This window comes from Mya arenaria, chromosome 4 (assembly GCF_026914265.1).
Source record: "Mya arenaria isolate MELC-2E11 chromosome 4, ASM2691426v1".
NCBI classification, from domain to species: domain Eukaryota; kingdom Metazoa; phylum Mollusca; class Bivalvia; order Myida; family Myidae; genus Mya; species Mya arenaria.
In genome coordinates, this window is record NC_069125.1 from 66272846 (window position 1) to 66295826 (window position 22981).

General features: G+C 34.7%; 1 protein-coding gene across 3 annotated transcripts; it reads right to left on the reverse strand.

Annotated features, from left to right (window-relative positions):
• Positions 1-2334: 2334 nt before the first annotated feature.
• On the reverse strand, positions 2335-11718 carry LOC128232699 (sodium- and chloride-dependent neutral and basic amino acid transporter B(0+)-like). Of its 3 annotated transcripts, XM_052946402.1 has the most exons (15): positions 11554-11718; positions 10349-10409; positions 8305-8474; positions 7779-7910; positions 7341-7626; positions 7086-7218; positions 6660-6794; positions 6248-6351; positions 5945-6069; positions 5395-5507; positions 5017-5148; positions 4814-4913; positions 3320-3420; positions 2985-3152; positions 2335-2729 (listed from the first exon to the last, which is right to left on the reverse strand). In XM_052946402.1, the coding sequence occupies exons 3-15, from the start codon at positions 8468-8470 to the stop codon at positions 2529-2531; spliced, it is 1896 nt and encodes a 631-aa protein (XP_052802362.1). In that variant the 5' UTR covers positions 8471-8474; positions 10349-10409; positions 11554-11718; the 3' UTR covers positions 2335-2528. The 3 variants fall into 3 exon arrangements, with proteins under 3 accessions (XP_052802362.1, XP_052802364.1, XP_052802361.1); XM_052946404.1 differs by lacking the exon at positions 10349-10409; XM_052946401.1 differs by lacking the exon at positions 11554-11718 and having other exon boundaries at positions 10349-11534.
• Between the last annotated feature and the right edge of the window lie 11263 nt (positions 11719-22981).

The following is a 22981-nucleotide window of genomic DNA, read 5'->3' on the forward strand; positions in this document are numbered from 1 at the left end:
TTGGATTCTCGCTTGGCCCGGAAGCGCAGCCATAGAGCGATGCTGAGCCGGGTCAAAGTAACTTATGAATAACTATGTTGACATATTCCGCGAAATATCTCGTGTTTTCATACTGTCAGTTAAAAATCATTTACGAGGCGTTCATACCAGTCACAAACAAGTTTTGATTAAACGTCTATTTAGTATCAATCATGAAATTTTACGATGATCAACGTGAAGCAATCGAATTGGCCGAAAAAGGGCACAGTTTTTTGGGTCCAGTAGGCAGCGGAAATCATGTACATTTTCCTGCATTGTAAGAAAATTATGAAGCAAAGAGAAACAGATGTTTCTCATTTGTTCTACAGGAATCGCTAGTAGCGTTCATGATACAGACCTAGAGGTCATGACATATTCATGTCTGTTTTGTTTGTTGATATATGCATGCTTTGTAGCAAAACTACTTATGCATACACAAATAGTTAAAATATCAAAAGATCGATGAGACAACATACATGTGTACGCACACGCACGTGCACACACGCGGACGCAGACACGCGCACGCATATACACACGCACGTGCACACGCATGCAGGTACACACACAGACACACACGCACGCACGCACACACTCACACACACCCACACATCACATACATGTAAGCGGGATACATATCAGCTCTACGTAGTCTTAATGTGATAACAACAGCAAATGTAATTTTGTTTATCCGTGAATAAATAGTACAATAAGCAGACACATTAAGTGTGCGACTTTAAACATTTCAAAGTCATAAAACCACTATCAACCGAAACCCTTAGAAGTACAATGAAATTATCCAAGGGTAACTTTGCGAATACAATTTCTTTATTAAATGAGCACATAAAATTGTATCATTTACAGTGTTGATATATTTAAATTGTAACAGTCAAGTTAACTTTAGCTTTAGCTCATACATATCTGAAAGATGATCATTTTATTTTGTCTAACTCGGCACCACAGGGTAATGTTTTTGAGTGCAATTACACTGCATTTTGCATATTCTAACCTGACTGAAGCAATGCTTGCATTGTTTATTAATATCATATAAAATACAGGTTTTAAAGATATCGATCGCCTTTCTTTCGCTACACTTTGTTTTTTAGAAACAAATATCCTTTTCAGTATTGCACATGCATGTATATACTATACTCTTTGTAAATGTTACATTGTTTCGACAGTTTAAAAAGGCTGAATAGTTTCAGTGTTAAATTCGTCAAAACTCCAAAATAAATCATTTATTAGCGATTGCCTTCCAATCCCTTTATTCAAGTTTTGAAGCCTCCAGTTATGGCCATTTACGTATAACGTGACACATTCGTTAGGATGCGCTGAAACTAAATTCAAAGACTTTTGAGTGTGTCACTAAGTCATTGACATATACGATTGGCAAAAAACCCGTTGTTACTGAAACCTTTGATCTGTTGAGACTTACTGAAAGGCAAGTTTCGCTTGGAGGATGATAACAGTAAATAATTTAAACGGAAGCGTTTGCGTTCATATGTAAGGTGCCTGGGTAGAGGTGGTGCCGATTGGCACTTTCGTCGACCATGCCTACCCACTTTCATGTCTGCTCTCAATTTTATACTCTTTTTATCCAATTTTACAAAAGAGAGGAAGCGAAGAAGCGACATAGCGAGGATGTAAAATTCATACCACGCTGGAAAAAACACCCACGTGTAAAAAAGGATGCATGCACGGAACAGCTAGATCGCGTAATTACACTGGGTTGCAATGTTTAAGGACGTAGTGTATCGTACAAATACGATGAACACTTCGATCAAATTATTCTTTCTGGAGTTATGGCACTTAAATATATATATAAAAAAAATGTTTTGTCTTCGCTCCTTTTATTCATCCTCGGCACCCCAGCGTATCATAACCTATATAAAGACTGGGCAAATTGGCTAGGGAAACGTTTATCTTGAATATTCATAAGCATTTTCCGACCAATGAAATAGCCGGTAAAAAAAGGAAAGAATCTCCTTTGTGAAGAGCTATCGGCATGTTTAACAATATCCTGCCTAAAACGATTTGTGAGCCGTGATCTCATTGGATGATTTCGAACCGAGATTACATCCGTAACTTCGCGGCCATTTCCGCACAGCATGAGGTGTGTCTCACCAATCAAGCGGCTAGATTTCACCTTATTAATTAAATTTGAGTACAAGATTTTAACAGCTTATTTGCCCAGGGTATCATATAGGTTATGATACGCTGGGGTGCCGAGGATGCTTTTATTCGATCATTTCTTATTCACGCTTTAGCAAATGTGGATGTCATGGACAAAAGGTTTATATCTCATCAGAATTCTTATAATGGCTAGATCGTATTTTATTCGGTAGTAATAGTCAATGAATTGCAAAAACGTAATAAAATACATTTTGTTCGTTCACTTAATTGGGCATGTCTTATTTAATTTTCGATAGAAAGGTCAACATTTTAGTGATTTGACCGATTTGCAACTTGATCTCAAGCGACTTGCAAAAAAAGTTTTTCGCAAACTGATTTTTTCAAGATTTGAGAATAGTCAGTTCATGATCCAATAATAAATTAATGGCTGAATTCTTTGGATATCGACCAAACACATTGAAGTAGAACAGATCCCAGAATGTTCTCTCCGAGTATTTGATTTTGTTCTTCCTGTAGTTGCAATCCATTCTATCCCCGCATGGTCCCCACGTGTCGGTGGGTCTACACAGGGAACTGATTCTCTGAAAATAGGAATTGATTGAATTGATTTGCAAACGTTTCATGATAAGAAGCTTTATTGTCAATCTTTGTAGCACAATTACTGAGAATGTTGTGCCAATAAACACTTTCAATAAAATAACGATCGTACACAAGGGATTCACAGTTAAAAACATAATTAATCTGGGGCGAGTGCTCTATAACAAACAATGAGTAGAAACTAAACGATGTGTATGTATATAAATGTTATGGATTTTTTTTCTGTGAACAATGCAAACCTGAGAAACGGTGCCTTTGGCACGGTATAAGTTGAGAATAGCGTAGCCAAATATCGGAGCCACGGTGACCACCACCGTTCCCCACCCAATAGCTTGGGCGTAACCAGGGTAATGATACGACCCGTAGTTAGGAGGAACATACTCCACACAACTCAAGAAAAGTATCACCTACAAAACTCTCAAACTTCACAATTGTGTTAGAATATCAACAGGTTTTGCAATCCTAAATTTATGGGATGCATTATTGTAGAATCTATTAATCAAAACCACAAAAGACATCAGTAAGTTTTCGAGTTAATTTTATATGTAAAAGACAAACATAATTAAATACTCACAAGCACAATTGCAGGCGATATGAAAGCGAGGAGCCACCGAAACACTGCATAGAGAGGTCGACCCAACATAACTTGTGTATCTTCACTTAAACGGTCCAATCCTGCAATGGAAAAACGCACGTAAAGTAACTAAGCATTGAAGGGTTTTGCTCAGCACTTCGGGGAACGTCGATTTCTTAAAAGACTATACGCTAAACGCACAACTGAGCTGGATTGTTAAACAGTATTTTAATCAGTTTGATGTAACACATAGTGAACATAAGTCATATTTGAGATACATTATTATCTCGGCGTACAGTATAGGCACGACTTAATACCTAATTGTCATGTATTTTGTAAACTGATTTAGTTAATTATAAATCTATAAATCGGAACGATTAAAATTTCTTCTCAATAATATAGATTTGTGTGGTGGACAATGAAATTAATTTCATAATAATGTCGGAACAGTGTATGATATATCTTTAGTATATAACATAACGCATATGATAACATACAGAACATATTGCTTAAAGGAACCTGCTCATGTTTTAGCACCAAACATGTTTTTTTTCTGGTAATACTTATATAATAATAATTTAGCGCTTTGATGTCTAAATTGCAGAAGAAAACACAATTAAGGTCTCAAAGAAACAACCTGGTTGGAGCAAATCTACGACGATCATGATAAGCAAATATATTAAAAAAACGATACTTTATTCACTTGTCCACAAGAACTCGTACTTAACTATTGGAAATTAAAACCTTTATTAAAACATTGGTAGCATTAAGTGATAATGTATACAACAAATCACGCTAAAGCCTTTTGTTGAATCGCGTAATTGAGACATTTCGAAATCGTGGACCTCAAAGATAATATTTGAGCATATGTCAACACTTGATGATGGGTTCTAGCAGTTGGTATCATAGTTTAAACACACCTAATAATTTGCCAAACTTTATTTTTTTTAATTGAAGTCATAGAAAACCTATTCCCCATTATTTCTTATTTTCCCCACCAATCAATCCATACGAGTTTATAATCTAGCATAGGTGAGTTTAGTCTATTTTAATGCGTAAATACAACACTTACGCAATGCAGTTAAATTATGGAGTACAATTTACTGAACCGAACCCTATTTCAATTCTTTTGCGCGCTCAGACGATTCTTGAAATGATATTTTTAGGTGGCAAACGGTCGATTTAAGATGCTGCATTGATTCTATGTTATTTTATGCACATGGACAAACGTCCTTTCCTCTCCGAAACGTTTTTAAGGGAGTGATCAGAAAACTCTTACAAAGCAACGTAAAAGAACTCTTACAAAGCAACGTACAAGGGAAACCACAGGGCAGTTACACTTGTCCTCGCTTATCACATTTAAATAGTACATCCTCATCTTGATTAATCATAAGTACATACATGTATGTCAGATTATGGAACAAAATACGTTTGTTTGTTGTTAATTTGAGGGGCACACAAAATGTTTTAAATAATTATAAATATTGAACGTACCGTATACCCAAGAAATAGATATAACCTCGATTAAAGCAACGATTGTACCCGTCCATGATCCGGCGTACCAGTCAATCAACAGGAAAATGTATGCCCCGGCCTGAAAACAGACAAAGAATATTATTTTCATAAAAAGGAGACAAAAAAAGCGGCAATTATTTAATTGTTATTGTAGGAAGAATATTTTATTGTTAAACACTTACGCCCGTGCACGTCGGAAGTGATAGGACAAACATGACAACAGTGATGACAATCAACGTGGGAATACGGAACCCAGCCTTGAGCCTGGGAAAAAAGTCTCCAATTACTTGAATAATCATCTCAATCGGTATCATCTGCAACAAAGACTATGTCTTTCCCGTAAAAGTATCACAAACAAACGTATACACGTTTTGAAAACATATGCTATAAAAGTTACAAAACAACGCGTTACTTCACCTAAATATAAGAACATAAACCATTGCAAGTAGGCAACTGATTAACACATATTTTCACGTTTATTTACAATGATATATCATTGTATACTTGAAATGTCTATGACTGCCTATGAAACACTTTCACAGAATCAAAGATATTTGAACCTGTGCTTCCAACCCAGTCAAGATTCCTGACAATAGGAATAGAAATGTCCAGAGCTGAGGCAAAGGCAACGAGCTGAGGGCTGTGATATACGCTACCAAACCAGTGGAAAACCCTGAAAAACAAAGACATCCACTTATTTAGTGTTTTGCATACACCATTTCGTGAAGTATGCTTAGGACACATTTAATGAGAAACAGCAGTATAACGATTGAATATTATGTTGATTTTAAGTGTTAGTGCGCTTCAGTGAATTTTCAATTTGACCAATAGCCACTTACAATAACATTATAGTCATACTTCATGCCTTTAATAATGTATAGAGTATACTAGTTTGAGCTTCTGGAAACAAGGGATACTTGTGTCACATATATGTTTTGTTTCGTAATATGCATTGGTATATTTGTGTTGATTTAAAACGCTTTGGCAGAAGAGGAAGAATAATTTAATATTTGTCATCAGTAAAGTAGTGTTGACATTAGATTATTAAAAAAGAAAGATGTTGCATTTAATGTATGCTTTATCCACTAAAAATAGAACAATGATCCCTACCTGCTTTGACCAGCTCGCTGATAGGCATCCCGTAAGTGTGAGCCATGTTGCCCAGAACGGAGAAGCAAACCATTCCGTTAAAAATCGCAACTATTGAGTCCGTAAAAGTTATTACAATCGTTGTCCTATAATTGGAATATTAATGAGCAAAAGTTTATCTTTAGGGATATTCAATACACGATAAAAAAATTAATAATTAATTTCAAGGTATTACTTGGAGAAAACAAGTATAGTCAAAAAGATCAAAAAGACGTCTTTGAACAATGCTTTAGCAGAACTTTTAGCATATGCACAAATATCTACCTGTAGCTATTATCACGAAATAAGGCATGTGATCCCATTACCATAATCGCTCCCCATCCAAAAGCGAACGAGTAGAACACCATCAAAGTAGCTTCTATCCAAACCTTTTTATTACCAAAGGACAATTAATGTTGGATTTTTTACGTCTATCAACGAATTGATTATTATATTGAAAATGTGTACTTTATATTAGGAATAAATCGTTTGGTTGGCCAAAACAAAATTCTAATCTGAACTTGGAAGAAGAGCGCTGAAGTGTACATGCCTTTTGTAGGCAAGATCCATTAATTTATGGAATGCGAAATAAACAAGTAAACTATGTATTTGCCATAACAATATATCCTTTTTTTAGCTAATTCAATAAATACGTTTGAAAAAGACGAAAAATTCAACGCTATTTTTATCTACCTACCCCAGGTTTCAAAAGCGTTGCAAAATTAGGATAGAAATAAAAATATATTCCATCTGCTGATCCAGGCAACAAAAGTGAGCGGATAAACAACGCCACAGAAAACAAAAACGGGAGTGTAAGAGTCACATAGATCACCTGAAATAATGAAACGATATGCCTTAGCTTGTATTGCATTGTAGAACGTTTCGTCTTCAATATTGATGTTTCGCTTTTTTGTGTCATTGTGTGTCTCTAGTTGAGTATTGAGCTTTGAACATTATGCATTCTCAATTTTTGGCGGTGGGTTTTTCCGTGCTGTTTCAATATTACACATATACGAAAAGACAATTCCTCAGTCATTAACTCAAAGTTGTGTGTATTTGGTTTGCTAAAGAAGGAGGTAACACTGTCCGAGTATTTGTATATGATAAAGCAAACAGCATATACCTTTTCTATGGTTTTTATACTCTTGACAACAGTTAACGACACTATTATTCGAAAGACGAGCATCATGACGACGTATTTCCATATAAAATGCGAGTAATCGTCGATACCTGTTGACATTTTCAGTGCTTGGAACCTGTTAGAAATTCAAAATGACAATATCTCATAATTTAGAATAGGAAATCATGACATATGATGGCGGGTATTTGGTTGTGTGTGTATCATGAATTGCTAACACTATGCGAGTGAAATACCTACTGCCAAAACTCCTCTGCAGCGGACATTCTTGGTATCTCGATCTTGGATGTACTCACATCAACCTTCATGTTCATGGTAGTCATATTAGCGTTAACCATAGAAGATGCACTGTAGTCTACGTCAGATGTTCCATTCATGCACGTGTTTGTGTTCCATGGGTTATTGCAAGATGGAAACGGAATTGGGTTGTAGAATGAATAAAAAACAAACTCAAACAGCCAGCATCGAAAGATACTTGAACCGATCATGTATAAAAGGTACGCCAACGAAACAGTAATCCCAACTCCTGAAATGTATGTTGCACGTTTGCTCAATTGCCATTTGTTTGCATTACTTTGCATACTTTTTAAAGAAAGGTGTCAGATAATTGCAAGTACAGCGAATAATTGTTTTCTCATACACTTATAGTTTTACTTTCAAGTAAACGACTTTGCTTACCTCTGAGTAAGGGACAGAAGTCCCAGACCTGATATGGCCCCCTTCCAGAGAATTTTGAGATCGTATATTCCATGAAAAACAACGGAACTCCGCAAACAAACGTCATGATAACGAATGGTATCAGAAAAGCCCCTGAAAAATCGATTTCAATACAACAACACATTTTTTTTCCTGACAAGATAAAGTAATTATGAAAATATATCCCAATATGGTATTAAAATGGTCGATACTATTTCTCTCCGAATCAAAACCAAAACTTATTAATATTGAGGTTTGCTTTGATTTGCATTATTCATACGGAAATGACCAACATCTTATACGTAAATTGGGTCATATACAGGGTAGCATACAAAGCAAATGCCACAAAGTATTTCCAAGATTACCATAAAACTGTTGACAACGAAAACATGGAATGTTTCGCTTAAGTTCCTATAATAATACTGATATAAATTAATGGGAAGCCTTATAGAGCATTGCCAGAAAATAGCCTTATGGAGGGAAACATGAATCAAGATTGTATAAAAACCTCCGCCATTCCTGTAGACCAGGAACGGGAATCTCCAAATGTCAGCAAACCCCAGAGCATATCCCAGCAATGTCATGTATGTGCTGAAAGTGGACGAGAATTTCACAGCCTTACGTTGCTGCTGATGTCCACTTGAAGACACGCTTACGGTATCCGGGTACTCCATGATGCTGAAACAAACAACTTAGAATATAACTTAAAGAAAAAAAGTCGCTAAGAATCACCACAAAACAATGACGATTGATTCATACGATGTACATGACAACACGCATATAGAAATCACTCTCCGTTTTTATTTAAAATACATCAATACGTTTTGGTTGTAGGGAAAACTACAGAGTGCTGAAATCTTGTTCGACTCGAAAAATATAAAAAAGTACACGCCTTTCGGAGTGCTTTATTTTTGCGAGTCGAACATGATAAACCTACAAAAAACATGAATGTATTACTAGGCATCTTGAGAAGTACGTGTCTTCTTAATAAATGTTTATTTTCAGATTGTATCAGTACTTTTAAATAACTATTGATGGTCGTTTTTATCATCGGTGTCATAGGAAAAACGTTGGACATACGTCTTGACGAGAACAGCAAAATTCTTGAACTTTTAATCAAAAGGAAGATTCACATAACATTAATTTAAGATAATGCGGACGATCCATGATTTAGTGCTTTTGCATTCCTGGAGCATAAGCATAAGTTCTTTGGGGAAGAATCAATTTTTCGCAAGATTTTCTATTTGTTGATAGGTTATAATGATATGAATTCGACTTATCAGTGGACGTGATTACGAGCTAGACATGTGATATTGTCGAATACTGCACTTATATTTTGAACCTTGCACAGGCCATTGTTTGCCAAGTGTTACATCGATTTCCGGCATCCAAACAATCCCGCTTCTCTGATGACATTATTTAGTTTAACAAACGAGTAGACTTCAAGAATTTTCGACATCTTGCATTCTCGTTTTCAAGCCGTGATTATCTATAATACTTTAACGGGTTTCATTCGGCACAGACGAAGGCAAAAAAACTTCAGATCGGATGGTTGTCACCATTGTAGAGATGGGCAGTCCAAATTCTGTCGAATATTCTTGCAACTAGATGTGCAGCCTTCCGTACCACAGTAATATGCAAGCTACCATTATTCAATTACTTGCCTTTATTGATATATAATGAAATTATTTACGTTTGGAAAGTCTATGAAATTACTTACAAGGGGTGTCTGATATTGGTGGGCTCAATATCACTTTATAGTCGTACCGAATCGATGTTTTTGAAAGAAAACACTCTTAAGCATTTAAGGTGTATACATATGTATGTATACTGTTTGGATAATAATAAAGCTGATAAAATACATCGCCTATTAACTGTAATAAATTGTGTCAAGATCTTATGATGTGCTTAAAAAGCTTTTAGGTACTGTCCGTTATCAACACCAGTTAATAGAAGAAAGTCAGATATTCAGTGAATTATTTAACCTTTACTACATATAAAGATTGCAACTATAATTTAAAGGAATAGCTATACTGAGAACAAACGAAGATTAATGATGCAGATAATTTACAGATGGCTGCATCCACCGCAAAATAATTCAACAATAACAGCTTCTATCAGTGTGTGTTCAAATATTTATAACATATGTAATTCGATGATGTCAAATAGCTAGAAAATACCCATATGGCATTCAGAGAAGAAGTATACAATGCTTAAAGACACTGGTAATATAAAATATGAAATAAAACATGTCACTGACAAAATAAAACACAGATTTATAGTTTGCACTTGCTTTGTGGAAACAGTTATACAAAGAGATGTAACTAAAAAGAAAGTGCACGTCCATAGAATAACGTTTAGAATCACTAGTTGATGCATTGCTCTTTAGAATGTCAAGGTATATATGTAGATATATAACTATATCAATGCATCTTCGTACAAAGGATTTTCTACTTATACTAGTAGTATGGAATGTTTGCGGGTCATCCGATCATTCACTAAACATTTTGCCTAAATGACAAAAATAGAACAAAGTATCCTATACTACTTACAACACAATATTTGCTGTGGGTGACAACACAGGATTCCAGTGGATTTCACAGTGGAATAAAACTGGAAAATTGGAATCCATTAATTACTCATATATTTTTGATAATTGTTTTTTAAATGTATGTTTATTAGAACATGCTTCATAAAGGGTTTAATATAATTGATAAAAAATGACAAAGTTTTAGAAACATTAAAACGATGTATACGGAAATCGAAGTGAAATTCAATTATTGAGATCAACATTAAACATGTATCTCCGGTTTGTTTTTCTACAAATATTTCTTATTGTTCAGATATTGAAATATGCTTCTTTTTAAAACTCTTTTTAACCCGGAAGGTTAAAACACACTTAGACACATATGGCTAAGCGGCTTGCGAAACACTTGTTTCAGAAACACGTTACATAAAAATGAATATATATATATGTATCCTTGATGTAAAATTATCAATAAAAATTACTTCACGGCTACAGTAATCTGAGTGACGAACATAATACATATAGTTTTCAAAGAAGTCATACATAATAAATAAAAATATTTTTTTATATTGGTACATCTTAAAGATTTAAGACAACTGAAGTTCAATAGGATGCCTGTCTACCATAACACCTGTAGGACTAGCCCAAGTGGACTTGGCGACAACAGATTCCTTTCAGATACCTTTTCTCTTCCTATCTTTCTCCCCCTCTCTCTCTCTCTTTCTTCCGCTTTCTTATTTCTTAAGCCAAACTCGTACTTATTTGAACTAAAAATATGTAACCATTATAAGTTGCCTAAAACCGCAACTGGTCCAAGGCGCAGAGAAAAACAAAAGCCCAGAGCTCAGACTATCCATGTATTCTTATTGATCGCAATTACATGCACGTCGAAACTGTAATAACATAAATGTATAATATAATTAATTGCAAAACAAATAATAATGAATGCAACAATGTACGAAATATCCAACTGTAAAAAAAAATCGGTATCCTTTTTAAAAACCATCGTTTTCGACATTTATTAATCCTTTTTGATATATTAAAACAATTGTATTAATTGTTGTAAATCTTATTTTGGAGTAGATGCAATCTTTAACAGTGCATTTTTAAATTTAATACTTAAACAACAACAGATAATTTCCAAACATCGAAAACAAACCATTACCATACTATTGTAAAAATAGTATTGTTAATTTAAGTTAAATATTTTTATATACAAGAAATGTTTACCTGCAGCAGAAGTTTATTTTTCAAATCAAGAGTTCATTAAATCCACTGTAAACGAATTGCACTACACAATGACTAATAGTTACACTATGAAATTTGTTTACCTTTTTATTTTACTTCATAAAAGAGGGATGATTCAAAAAGTGACTAGTTATTAACGTTCTCGAAATCATATAATAGTACGCTCGGTAAGAAAAACAAGATCACTATACAAAATGCACTGAAAGCGAGTTAAAACATGTTTGATTCAACAAGGCAAATGGCTATGTAAACTCGTGAAATCAGCGCCCATTTATGAGCAATATGTCACAATATTTTACGGTAGTTTAAGGTACAATTTAGACCGAGATTAAACCGGTCAATGAATCGTGAATCACAATTTTATGGCAAACCTCGTGAATAGCGGATCGAAATAAAAATGCCCGCCCAACCCGTCCAGTAAATGTTTTACATATTACCCGCTTTGGTATCTACATGTTATATATGGTATTTAAGTTATTTAGTTTGCTAAACTTTGGTTGAATATATATTTCCCGCGTTGCTGTTTTGGTATTTTGTATTTTTCAGTGCCTCATCCCAGCGGTGGTTCGAGTATGGTCCACATACACGTTATGGCGGACTGATGTCTCTTCAGGGGGTGTTCGTCATGATATAGAATAGCCTTCCAACAGTCGGGGAACAATGGACTCCTAAGCGCCATCGGGATCTATCGTGAGTGTCGCTTTGTAATACCAGGAATGAACTACCACGTTTACACGTGCAACTGCTATGTGGAGTAATACTTTTGTCGATGTTCTGTAACATCAACACATAAAACTCTTACCTAGAGATCATTGTGATGAATCATAACTGGAAACTCGTGGGCATTTGGCTTCCGTATGTGACACTCAATCGATGCTAACATAAAGAGGACATGACAGACTGTTCAACTCCCCCTTTAGTGGATATAATTTTCATTGGACTGGACCAGCCTTCTTTACATCGTTTTAGGGTTGAGAAATTGTACTTTCTTTACATATTGAATGTGCATCTATTCTGTTCCATTTTTAACCATGTCTAAATAAGGAACAATGGACATTGGAAATAGCTAATTTGCAAAAATATGCTACATCTTTGCTAAAATATGAACTTGTATTATTTGAATACGAAGGGTAGACGGCATTTTCCGTAGTATTTAATATTGGTTTGAATTTTACGCTCGCCGCTTTCCATGGTTCCACATGTATTTCATAATTCATTCTTAGTGAGTCGTGAATACGGGAAAAAATTTAGCAAGCCGAGAGTTGGCTGGGTTGTCTTCCAGTACAGTTAAAAATGCATATATACATATAAATTTTAGAATTTAGTTGTATTTGGGCTTGTCGAGACCTAAACCTTGGTCGAGCACCTCGGTGCTAGTTATCACTTGGTAGGGGAATTCACAAATGGGCTATAAATATCAAATTGGGATTTATACACTAAAATCAATTAATTTTATAGAATATAGGTATAAATAACACTGATAATCCCGTTGCTGGAATTACAAATTCTGAACGAGTCTGCTGCATGTATATTTCTCAAGGCCGGGAACGTCCTAGTACTTGGTGTCCCGGTGGATGCATAGTTGTGTCGCGTTGCGTCGTATTGCCAGGAGATTGCTGGTGTTGCATTGGCTATTGGCAATTGGTGGTTGCATTATTGCGTTGCGTTGCATTGCCTGGAGATTGCTGATGTTGCATTGGCTATTGACAATTGGTGGTTGCATTATTGCGTTGCGTTGCATTGCCAGGAGATTGCTGGTGTTGCATTTGCTATTGGCAATTGGTGGTTGCATTATTGCGTTGCGTTGCATTGCCTGGAGATTGCTGATGTTGCATTGGCTATTGACAATTGGTGGTTGCATTATTGCGTTGCGTTGCATTGCCAGGAGATTGCTGGTGTTGCATTTGCTATTGGCAATTGGTGGTTGCATTATTGCGTTGCGTTGCATTGCCAGGAGATTGCTGATGTTGCATTGGCTATTGACAATTGGTGGTTGCATTATTGTGTTGCGTTGCATTGCCAGGAGATTGCTGGTGTTGCATTGGCTATTGGCAATTGGTGGTTGCATTATTGCGTTGCGTTGCATTGCCAGGAGATTGCTGGTGTTGCATTGGCTATTGGCAATTGGTGGTTGCATTATTGCGTTGCGTTGCATTGCCAGGAGATTGCTGATGTTACATAAGCTATTGGCAATTGGTGGTTGCATTGTTGCATTGTTGCGTTGCGTTGCCATAAGATTGCGGATTTTGCATTTGCTATTGGCAATTGGTGATTGGATTATTGCATTGCCAGGAGATTGCGGATTGCATTGTGGATTTTGCATTGACTATTGGCAATAGGATACTTTAGATGCAGACAGTAGTTGCTGGGTTGTCCCACTTTGCTAAACAGGCTATATTACATTTTGTATATAACATGTTGTATAATCAGTTGATATAATGGGTAAGCCCAGCCTTTCTCGGCTTGCGTGGTTCGTTCCCAGTCGGACTTCCAGCCGTGTGTCACTATGACCTATTATGGAGTTTACTTCTTTTTTTCGGCCATATCTTGCCAATCCTTTTACTAACTATTTGTTTTAACTTTTAAGCTGTTGCTCCAATAGCAGGTATTGTATAGCAAAGTTATTATGCTCTTATCACGTTGGTTATGTAGATATCTCGGGAACTTTCAATGTCGTTTGGTTCTTGTTTCTTTTCAAACGAAGTCGTAAAATATTATAGCAGTACATCAGTTTTTAATTGTACTTTTAAAAATGTATGTTATATAAGATTGATGCAGATTTAGGTATGTCTTAAAAATCTTGGAAAATAAAAGTAATTTGCTTTCTTTACGCCAAAATCATTTGGAATAATTACGTTTCATATATGAAATAGTTAAGATGCAACTGGTTTCAATTTACCATTGGTGTTGTTGACGGTAAGTATTTTTAATTCACTGTCAGTGCTCCATCACATGTAAACCACATGCTATACCTTGTTTTCTGTTTAATATAACTATGACGTATTTTTCTGTTTTATTAATATATAGGCGATTTTTGTTGAACATTTGTTTACTTCACGAATGTCATGAGTTTTTTTATGCCCACGGATCAAATTATACACGATATTGCACTTAAATCAACAAATTCAACATTCGAAAATGTCATTGTTGGCGTTTTGAGCGTTTTGAGGTGTGATGCGACATTTTAGTTCATCAGTTAATTACTGAGTTAATTTTCCAAGAAGCTCGTTTTACAAAGTTATACGGTTTGAAAACAATATTTAATAGATCTTATAGCATTGAATTTTTGTCCGAGCATTCTTTTCATGTATATAATGTTTTGTACGAAAGCATTCGAGCGTTCAAAAAAGGCCTGAAAAATAGGACTACAAGTTTAGGAACTCGTTGATAAATAGGGAATCCTCAACCGGTCGCGTGCGATACGGATTCTTCCACAAGCAACTCGAAGTAATACAACACCACGGATCAACTGACTAACGTAATTTCCCTTTTATTATATACCTTCAAACTATTTTTGAATCAAGAACATGTTTACAAAATTTTCAGGCTGAAATTAGTTATCAAAACAAATAATGGTTAAAGTAGGACTGTATAGGTAATTAATTGATTACCCAATAGAAACAGAACAGAACAGAACATAATTTATTCGATTTAAACCATTACGGTTTCTCATCATAAAGATATACAAAATAGATAGATACAAATGTTAAACAATAAACAATACAAGAGTATGAGTTGCTACATATTAACAAAGTGATAATTAAATATTAAGCAGTGCATACGCACATAAAGATGAAAACAAGAGAACAAATTATAATATTTCATCACATCCTGGATATATTATGCAAAGAAAAAAATCATACAATGTTGTTTAATACGTTATTTCTAATTCGATATGCATCTCTTATATAGGTGGCAAGATTATTAAGTTCGTTTCTTCTTTTAGAAATAAGCAGTAAAAGCATTTTGAAAACACTTGGATTTCTCCTATAAAAAGTTTTAATGTGTCTTCGTCTAAGATCATCATAAGGTGCATATTTAAACAAAAAATGGAATTAATCTTCAATGCCATTTCAGTTGCACACTTGGCATACACGTTCAAGTCTTTCAATACGATTTCGTCCGTATCTTCCCGTTTCTATTCTTAACCGATGTGTAGAAGTTCTCATCTGGACGACTAAACGTCTCTTTTCTGAATTTCTAATGAAGTCCAAATATTGCTCGTTCTCAAAGTTTAATTTCATATGTTTATACAATAAGTATAAAACGATGTTATTTTCTAAATCCCTATGCCATTCTTGCATGAAATTGTCGATCATGGTTTGTTTAAATTACACAATTAAATGATTGCAATTAATAGATTGGGGATCTTCCCACACATATGCATATCCATATCTGCATACTAATTCTTTAATTTTTGATAACCAATTTGATTTAGCATCATCGATACAGTCTTGTAACAAACAGTTATATATAGCATTTATAACACAATTTTTACTCTTAACCACTTCCAACCAATACTTTATAATTCTGGAAAATCTGTTTATATACAATGGGTATCGTTGCAATTCTCCATAAATAGCGGCATTGGTACACGATAATTTAACACCTAAAATGCGTTTACAAAACTTCAAATGTATGCGTTCGATCTCCTTAGATTTAACACTACCCCATATTTCACATGCATAGTTTAAAATTGACGCTACAAATGAGTCAAAGAGCTCACAACAAACCTTAGAACTAAAAGTTAAGTATTTTGTTTTTAATAACAATGAGTTCATGGCTCTTAATCCTTTACTTGCCACGGTGCTTTGATTCGTACTGAATGTACCATTTGCACTAAACACGCTACCTAGGTAGTTAAATTCGTTTACAAGATCTAATTCAACACCTTCATAAAACCATTGTTCATTGTTTAATTTTCTACCTCTCCGCCAAAAAAAAACTATTATTTTTGTTTTGTCTGTATTGACACTTAGCCCCTAGCTAGAGCAGATAGATAGATTCTTTTATTCCTCCAACAATGGAGAGCATTACATATTTATAACATACAATACATGAATATACAGTTGATATATAATCATAACGTAAAAAAGAATAGGAAAATGATATGCATGGCATCAATTTCAGGGTACACAACAATACAAAGAATGGGAAATAAATGACATGTCCCTACATTACACATCGTCCTGCATTTTAGATAGAGTTATGACAATGATATAAAAGGAGTGATATTTAGAGGTAAAGTAATCATAGTGAAATAGATAGTTACTTTTACAAAAACAACCCAAATGAACAAGACTTCAAATGAGGGTATGTTTACACACATTGTACATTTACTTACATATGCGGTAAAAAATGAGCCAGTGGCTTGTTGAGAAAATGTAAGTATCGTAGTACCGTCTTGAAAATATGTACTCAACTGCGGTCGCTGAGCGTAAAAGATCGGAAACCGGACATCATTTCTAATAATTGTTCGGAATAATGCATTTGACAAAATTCGTCATACTGATTTACTGTGAACATTAAACTTAATTTTCGACAAAGGCACTGCCTAGTAGTATCGTTCGAACGACAAAATAACAAAACATGTTCTGAAATGAAATACGTTTGATCAGAACATAGTGTGCACTTAGTAACGTAGAGTCTACTGAAAATTTTACTTAGAGCTAGAGCCACCGTCCAGGCAATATTTGACTTGCTCGCGATATATTTGACTGAACCCCCATATAATACATGGTGATATTTCATTATTTATAGACAGAAAACCACGCAAACTGTCTTCACTCAATAGCCTTGATTGATATTCTGCGTTAGCAACTTCGTAGATAGATTCTTAACTAGGTTTTTCCACGTACACATTTCTGGAAACGTGCCATTTTCTAGATACTGGTTTACATAAACCAAAAAATGTATTTGCATAATATTTTGTATATGTCGGAAAAAATCCTGTTATTTGACTTGGATTCTCGAGGAATTCAAGAAGTCTGTATATGAATATTCGTTTAACGGTTTTGCGGGGTCCAGTTTGCAAAGTTGTCCGAAGAAGAAAAGTTTTCTTTTGTCTATTATGTAGCTAATAGATAAAATACCGATAGAGTCTAGTGCTATGTCTGATCTACATGCGCGTGAAAATCCTTGAATCGACTTAATACATTGTTTATGGACACGATTAAGGGAGTTTAATTGTGTTATGTAGATGTAGATGGCATCTACAGTAGACAAGTTTCTCCTGAACCCAAATTGTGCATCGGTGATAATATTGTACTTCTCACAGTAAACAGACAAACGGTGGTGAATAACAGATGTAAAAATCTTGGCGAAGCAACTTATCAAAGTAATACCTCTGTAATTATTGACGTCATTTCGGTCCCCCTTTTTAAATACTGGTCCTATAATGCCGATCATCCATTCATTAGGGAATACTCCGCTGTGTAATATATGATTAAACAAATAGACTATATGACCTATCAAAATGTCGCCCGCTTCAATAAAATATTCATTAATAAGAAAATCAAGACCACCAGCTTTCCCTCGTTTTAATGTTTTTATTGCACCTTTAACATCGTCCACCGTGACGTCAACGTCTAACTCCTCGTGCGGAAGGGGCACGTCCTCTTCTATCACGGCAGCATAATGACCGTTTTCTGTTGCTCCTGATAGAGATTTAAAGTATTTATAAAAGTCCGTCAAACTAATGTTTTCTCCCATCGGCGACTTTTTCTTGGAGAAATACTTCCAGAAGTCTTTTGGGCGTTTACGTTTCAAACCTTCGATTTCTTTAATTTTATTTTAATGATATAAACGTTTAGTCTTTCGAGCTATGATTTTATACGCTCTCTTCTTTTCACTCAATATATTTCTATTTTCTGCACTTTTAGTTACATTAAAAGTGTGCAACGCAGTTTTATATTTAGTATGTGTCCATTCAATGAATGGAGTGATCATTGTCCACTAACGTTTTCGATAAAAATTAATTATTCTTTCTGCGACAAAAGTAAAACGCAGTGCAATTTTGTTAAGCAGGTATGGTGTGATGAACTAAAAGATCAATATAGAGCGGGGTTAATATCTAAATTACCTGTGTTTAACACATTAACGGAAAATGTAAATATACAAAATAGATCTGATATTGATAATATAATACATAACTTTACACAGACCATTCACAGTATTGCTGATCCCTTGTTTAAAAAGGATTATATATTTAAAGAGAAAACTTGTTTTGTCGACAATTCACATTGTAATAGCAAACAATGGTTTGATGACGATTGTATAACGGCAAAACGTAATTACTCGGACGCTGTGAACATGTATAACAATTGTAAAACGAACACAAATAGAATACAAATGTGTACCTTGAAAAATGTTTATGGCAAATGTATTGAGCAATTACGATTTTCTAAGCCTAAGGCCTTTTGGAAATATTTTAAAAAAGCTAAACAAAACAGCAGTGCTGATATTTCGTTGCAAGATTTTACCAAATATTTTTCAGAATTGAGTGATGATATATTACAAACTGAAAATGGTGAAGCCGAAGATTTTGTTAGAAATAATGATTTTACAAATACATGTGAGAGTTTCGAACCGTTATTGGACGGAGATATAACAGTTGCTGAAATAAATGCCGCTGTTAAAACATTAAAACGTAACAAGTCCTGTGGGCCAGATGCCTTGTTAAATGAATATTTCATAGAATCTATAGATATTTTGGGTTTACATTTGTGCGATGTGTTTAATGCTATTTTAAACAGTGGTTATTTCCCCGAAAGCTGGACTAAAGGAATCGTTATACCCTTACATAAAAAGGGAGCTAAAAACGATGTAAATAACTATAGAGGCATTACCCTAGTTAGTTGTATGTCAAAACTGTTTACGACGATACTAAACAAAAGAATAATATATTTCTGTGATGAAGCGAATGTTATATCAGACGCCCAATATGGTTTTAGAAAAGGTAGATCAACAGTTGATGCTCAGTTTGTTTTATTGAGTATTATACAAAAAATTCTTAACGAAAATAAACGTCTGTATTGTGTTTTTGTAGATTTTAAAAAGGCTTTTGATTGCGTTTACAGAAATGCGTTATGGCTAAAAATGTATAAAACCGGTCTTAAAGGTAAAGTTTTACGAATTGTTAAAGATATGTATGAAAAAGTAAAATCGGCTGTTAAGGTGTTAAATAACTATTCTGACTTTTTCGAGTATGCCATAGGCTTGAGGCAGGGTGAAGTCATGTCTCCGGTTTTGTTTTCCTTGTTTTTAGATGATTTAGAACTATTTTTACAAGCAGATATGAATTCAGGCCTCACTATTAATGACCTTATAGTTATACTACTATTGTTTGCGGACGATATGATTATACTAGGCAACACAGTTGAAGATATCAATAGGTCACTGTCATTATTAGAAGTGTACTGTTATAAATGGAGTCTAGAGGTTAATACAAGTAAAACAAAAGCCATGGTATTTCGTAAAAGAGGTGGTCTGTTCAGAAATGAAAAGTTTCTATATAAAAATAATTGGATTGAAGTTGTTAGCGACTTCAATTATTTGGGAACTGTTTTCAATTACACGGGCACATTTGCCAGGAATCATGAACACATAATTGGAAAGGCTCTTAAGGCACTAAATGTTTTATTGGCTAATTGCAATAAGTATAATATCAAGCCAAAAGTTAGTTGTCAATTATTTGATGCCTTCGTTGGCTCAATACTAGGTTATGGGTCTGAGGTTTGGGGATTTGGAAAATCAAAAGAAATCGAGCGCATTCATTTAAAGTTTTGTAAAAGAATCTTAAATGTACGCATCAATACTTCCAATTGTGCTATATACGGGGAACTAGGCCGTTATCCCCTGTATGTATTACGATATATTAGAATTTTAAAGTATTGGTCCAAAGTTATTGAAACAGATAATATTATAATCAAGGAAATATATAATATGTCTGTTAAAGACTGTCAAAATGGTAAACATAATTGGGTTACTGATGTTAAAGATATTCTAAGCAAACATGGCTTTGCATATGTGTTCGATAATCCACAGCTATATAATGTTAATACAATTGTCAGTCTATTCAGAGACACATTAATTGATACATTTAAGCAAACATGGGGTAATGACAAAGCTAGAAGTAGTGTTCTAAACCTGTATAATAAAAAACTACATTAGACCTTGAACAATATTTGAACATTCTACCGCATGACTTACGATTTTATATTACTAGATTAAGAGTGTCTGCTCATTCATTAAGGATCCACACCGGTAGATATGCTAATAACAACATTCCTAGAAATGAACGTTATTGTACTTTTTGTAGTTCAAATGATCTAGAAGATGAATTTCATTTCATATTAATATGTCCTTGTTATAATGACATCAGAAGGAAATACATTAAAAAATATTTTTATATCAGACCAAGCATGTACAAGTTTATAGAACTGCTTAAGTCAGACAACAAAAATACTGTATTTAAATTATCCAAATATATAAAAGAAGCTCTTAAACATAGAACTTCCATTACATATAGTGATTAGTTTATATCAGCTCATCCTCATGTTTTATCATTTGCATATATTTTTTTTACCTATTTTTTATGGACAATTATTCATATCTACGTATAGACATTGCCTGTATCGAATCTGTATTATGTGACATGTTGAATTCACGTTATATAAATGTATTTATATTGTATGACTATGTACCTTGTTGGTATACGTCGAATAAAATTATGTTCATGTTCATGTTCATATATTCCGATTTTTTCTCACGGCACTCGGCATTAAACCAGTCTGATAGATTATAAATTCCATTGCATCCCCTTCTATTTTTTCGTTCTTTATAGAAAAGTGGCAAAGCAACATCGTTAATTAATTTCGCAAATTTGGAAACACCTTCATTTATGCTATCCTGAATGTTTCTGTCAATGCGATTACATATTGCATTAAATTCAGGCAATGAAGATATTATATTTCTACGAAATTCGTCATTTTTCCTTTCGTCCCATTTAACAGAATGTGACATATTTGCCTCCGGAGTATTTGTGATCAAGTAATAACAGTTAATTGCAAACATAATAGGGGCATGGTCAGAAAAGGTATTAAACACTGGACAGTTAAACTTTGTTATGACACTGAAGTTACTTTCCTGGAAAGATAATCTATCAAACTGCAGCCGTTTTTTGAGTAATACGTCACCGATCCACTGATCTCTAATCGTCCGTTACAAATACGCATGCCTGTCGCTTTACATAGGTCCATCAGCTGTATACCGTGCGAGTTATGTAGTGTGTCTTGTGTTACCCTTCTCAGGGGCGTATCTGGCACATAGTCATCGGGGTCTAAATTCGATACTGCATTGTCACAAAGAATGTAGTCGGCCTTCCCACCGACCCGCGCATTTAAGTAACCCATAAGAGCTACTTTTCCAAACGTCTAGAAGTACAATATATCATTTTCAATGATTTCAAAAAGGTTATGGTCAGAAACATGATATGCAGGCGAGTTATTTCCCCAAACATATGTACCACACATGTACAGATCTTCTATCAGTCCAAAAAATCTTTTGTCGAGCCGAATTCATGCTATTGTATTAAAATGCGATTTTACAATATTTATACCAGGCTGTAGCTTGCTTTTGTAATATATTGCAATTCCGCCACTATAACGCCTTGCGTTTCTGTGTTGGAAGCGTCGAGAATAATTATGCGATGTGTAACCATCTATTTCAATGTCGCTACTTTCACAAGTCCATGTTTCATATAAAAATGCGATATCAGTCCCCTGTATGATTTTAAGGAATTCGTCATCATTTAGCGTGTCTTTGGTAAGACCATTACAGTTCCAAGAACAAATTTTCAACTCACCCTCATATCTGTCCTATTGTACTTTACCCTACTTGCCGTCGGTGTACTCACGACCATTCACAAAAAGTTTGTTGTACTTAATGTACGCATCAACTTTGTCTTTTCGTGCTGCCAGCATTATTGGAATTAGTTTTTTCCGTTTTTTCGACAACGTCTCTCGGGTACTGATCATGCATGAAAGTTTCTGTGTCCCTGAGATTATCTCTGTTTGCCTTTACCTTTTCTTTATCCGAGAAGTACCTAAAAGTTACAAGCACATTTCTAGGTCTATTTCCTTTCGCGAAACCTATCTTCCTGGCCTTTTCAATTTTTATATCGTTTGCATCCTGTTCTGGTATTTTAAGCACTTCCAAAATAAATTTATGCACTGCCTTTTGGGTGTCCGCCATGTTCTCCGTGGGCGCCGCCGCACCGGAAGTTCCATCGTTTCTTGCCGTCCCCTCGTTCTCCCAGATGGGTATTCCGCCTATGATTAGATTGTTTGCAAGCGCCTGTGTCTCGATAAAATTTAAATTTGCCTTGATACCCTCATTGTCTTTCTTAAGT

Bases quoted from the DNA above. Each gene is read 5' to 3' on its own strand.
- LOC128232699 (XM_052946401.1), bottom strand. From the start codon at position 10,428: ATGGATTCCAATTTTCCAGTTTTATTCCACTGTGAAATCCACTGGAAT. The intron at 7,911-8,304 runs GTTTTTATACAA...TCGATTTTTCAG, and splicing joins GGTCTACAGGAATGGCGGAG to GGGCTTTTCTGATACCATTC. The intron at 7,627-7,778 runs GTAAGCAAAGTC...CATACATTTCAG, and splicing joins CTTCTGTCCCTTACTCAGAG to GAGTTGGGATTACTGTTTCG.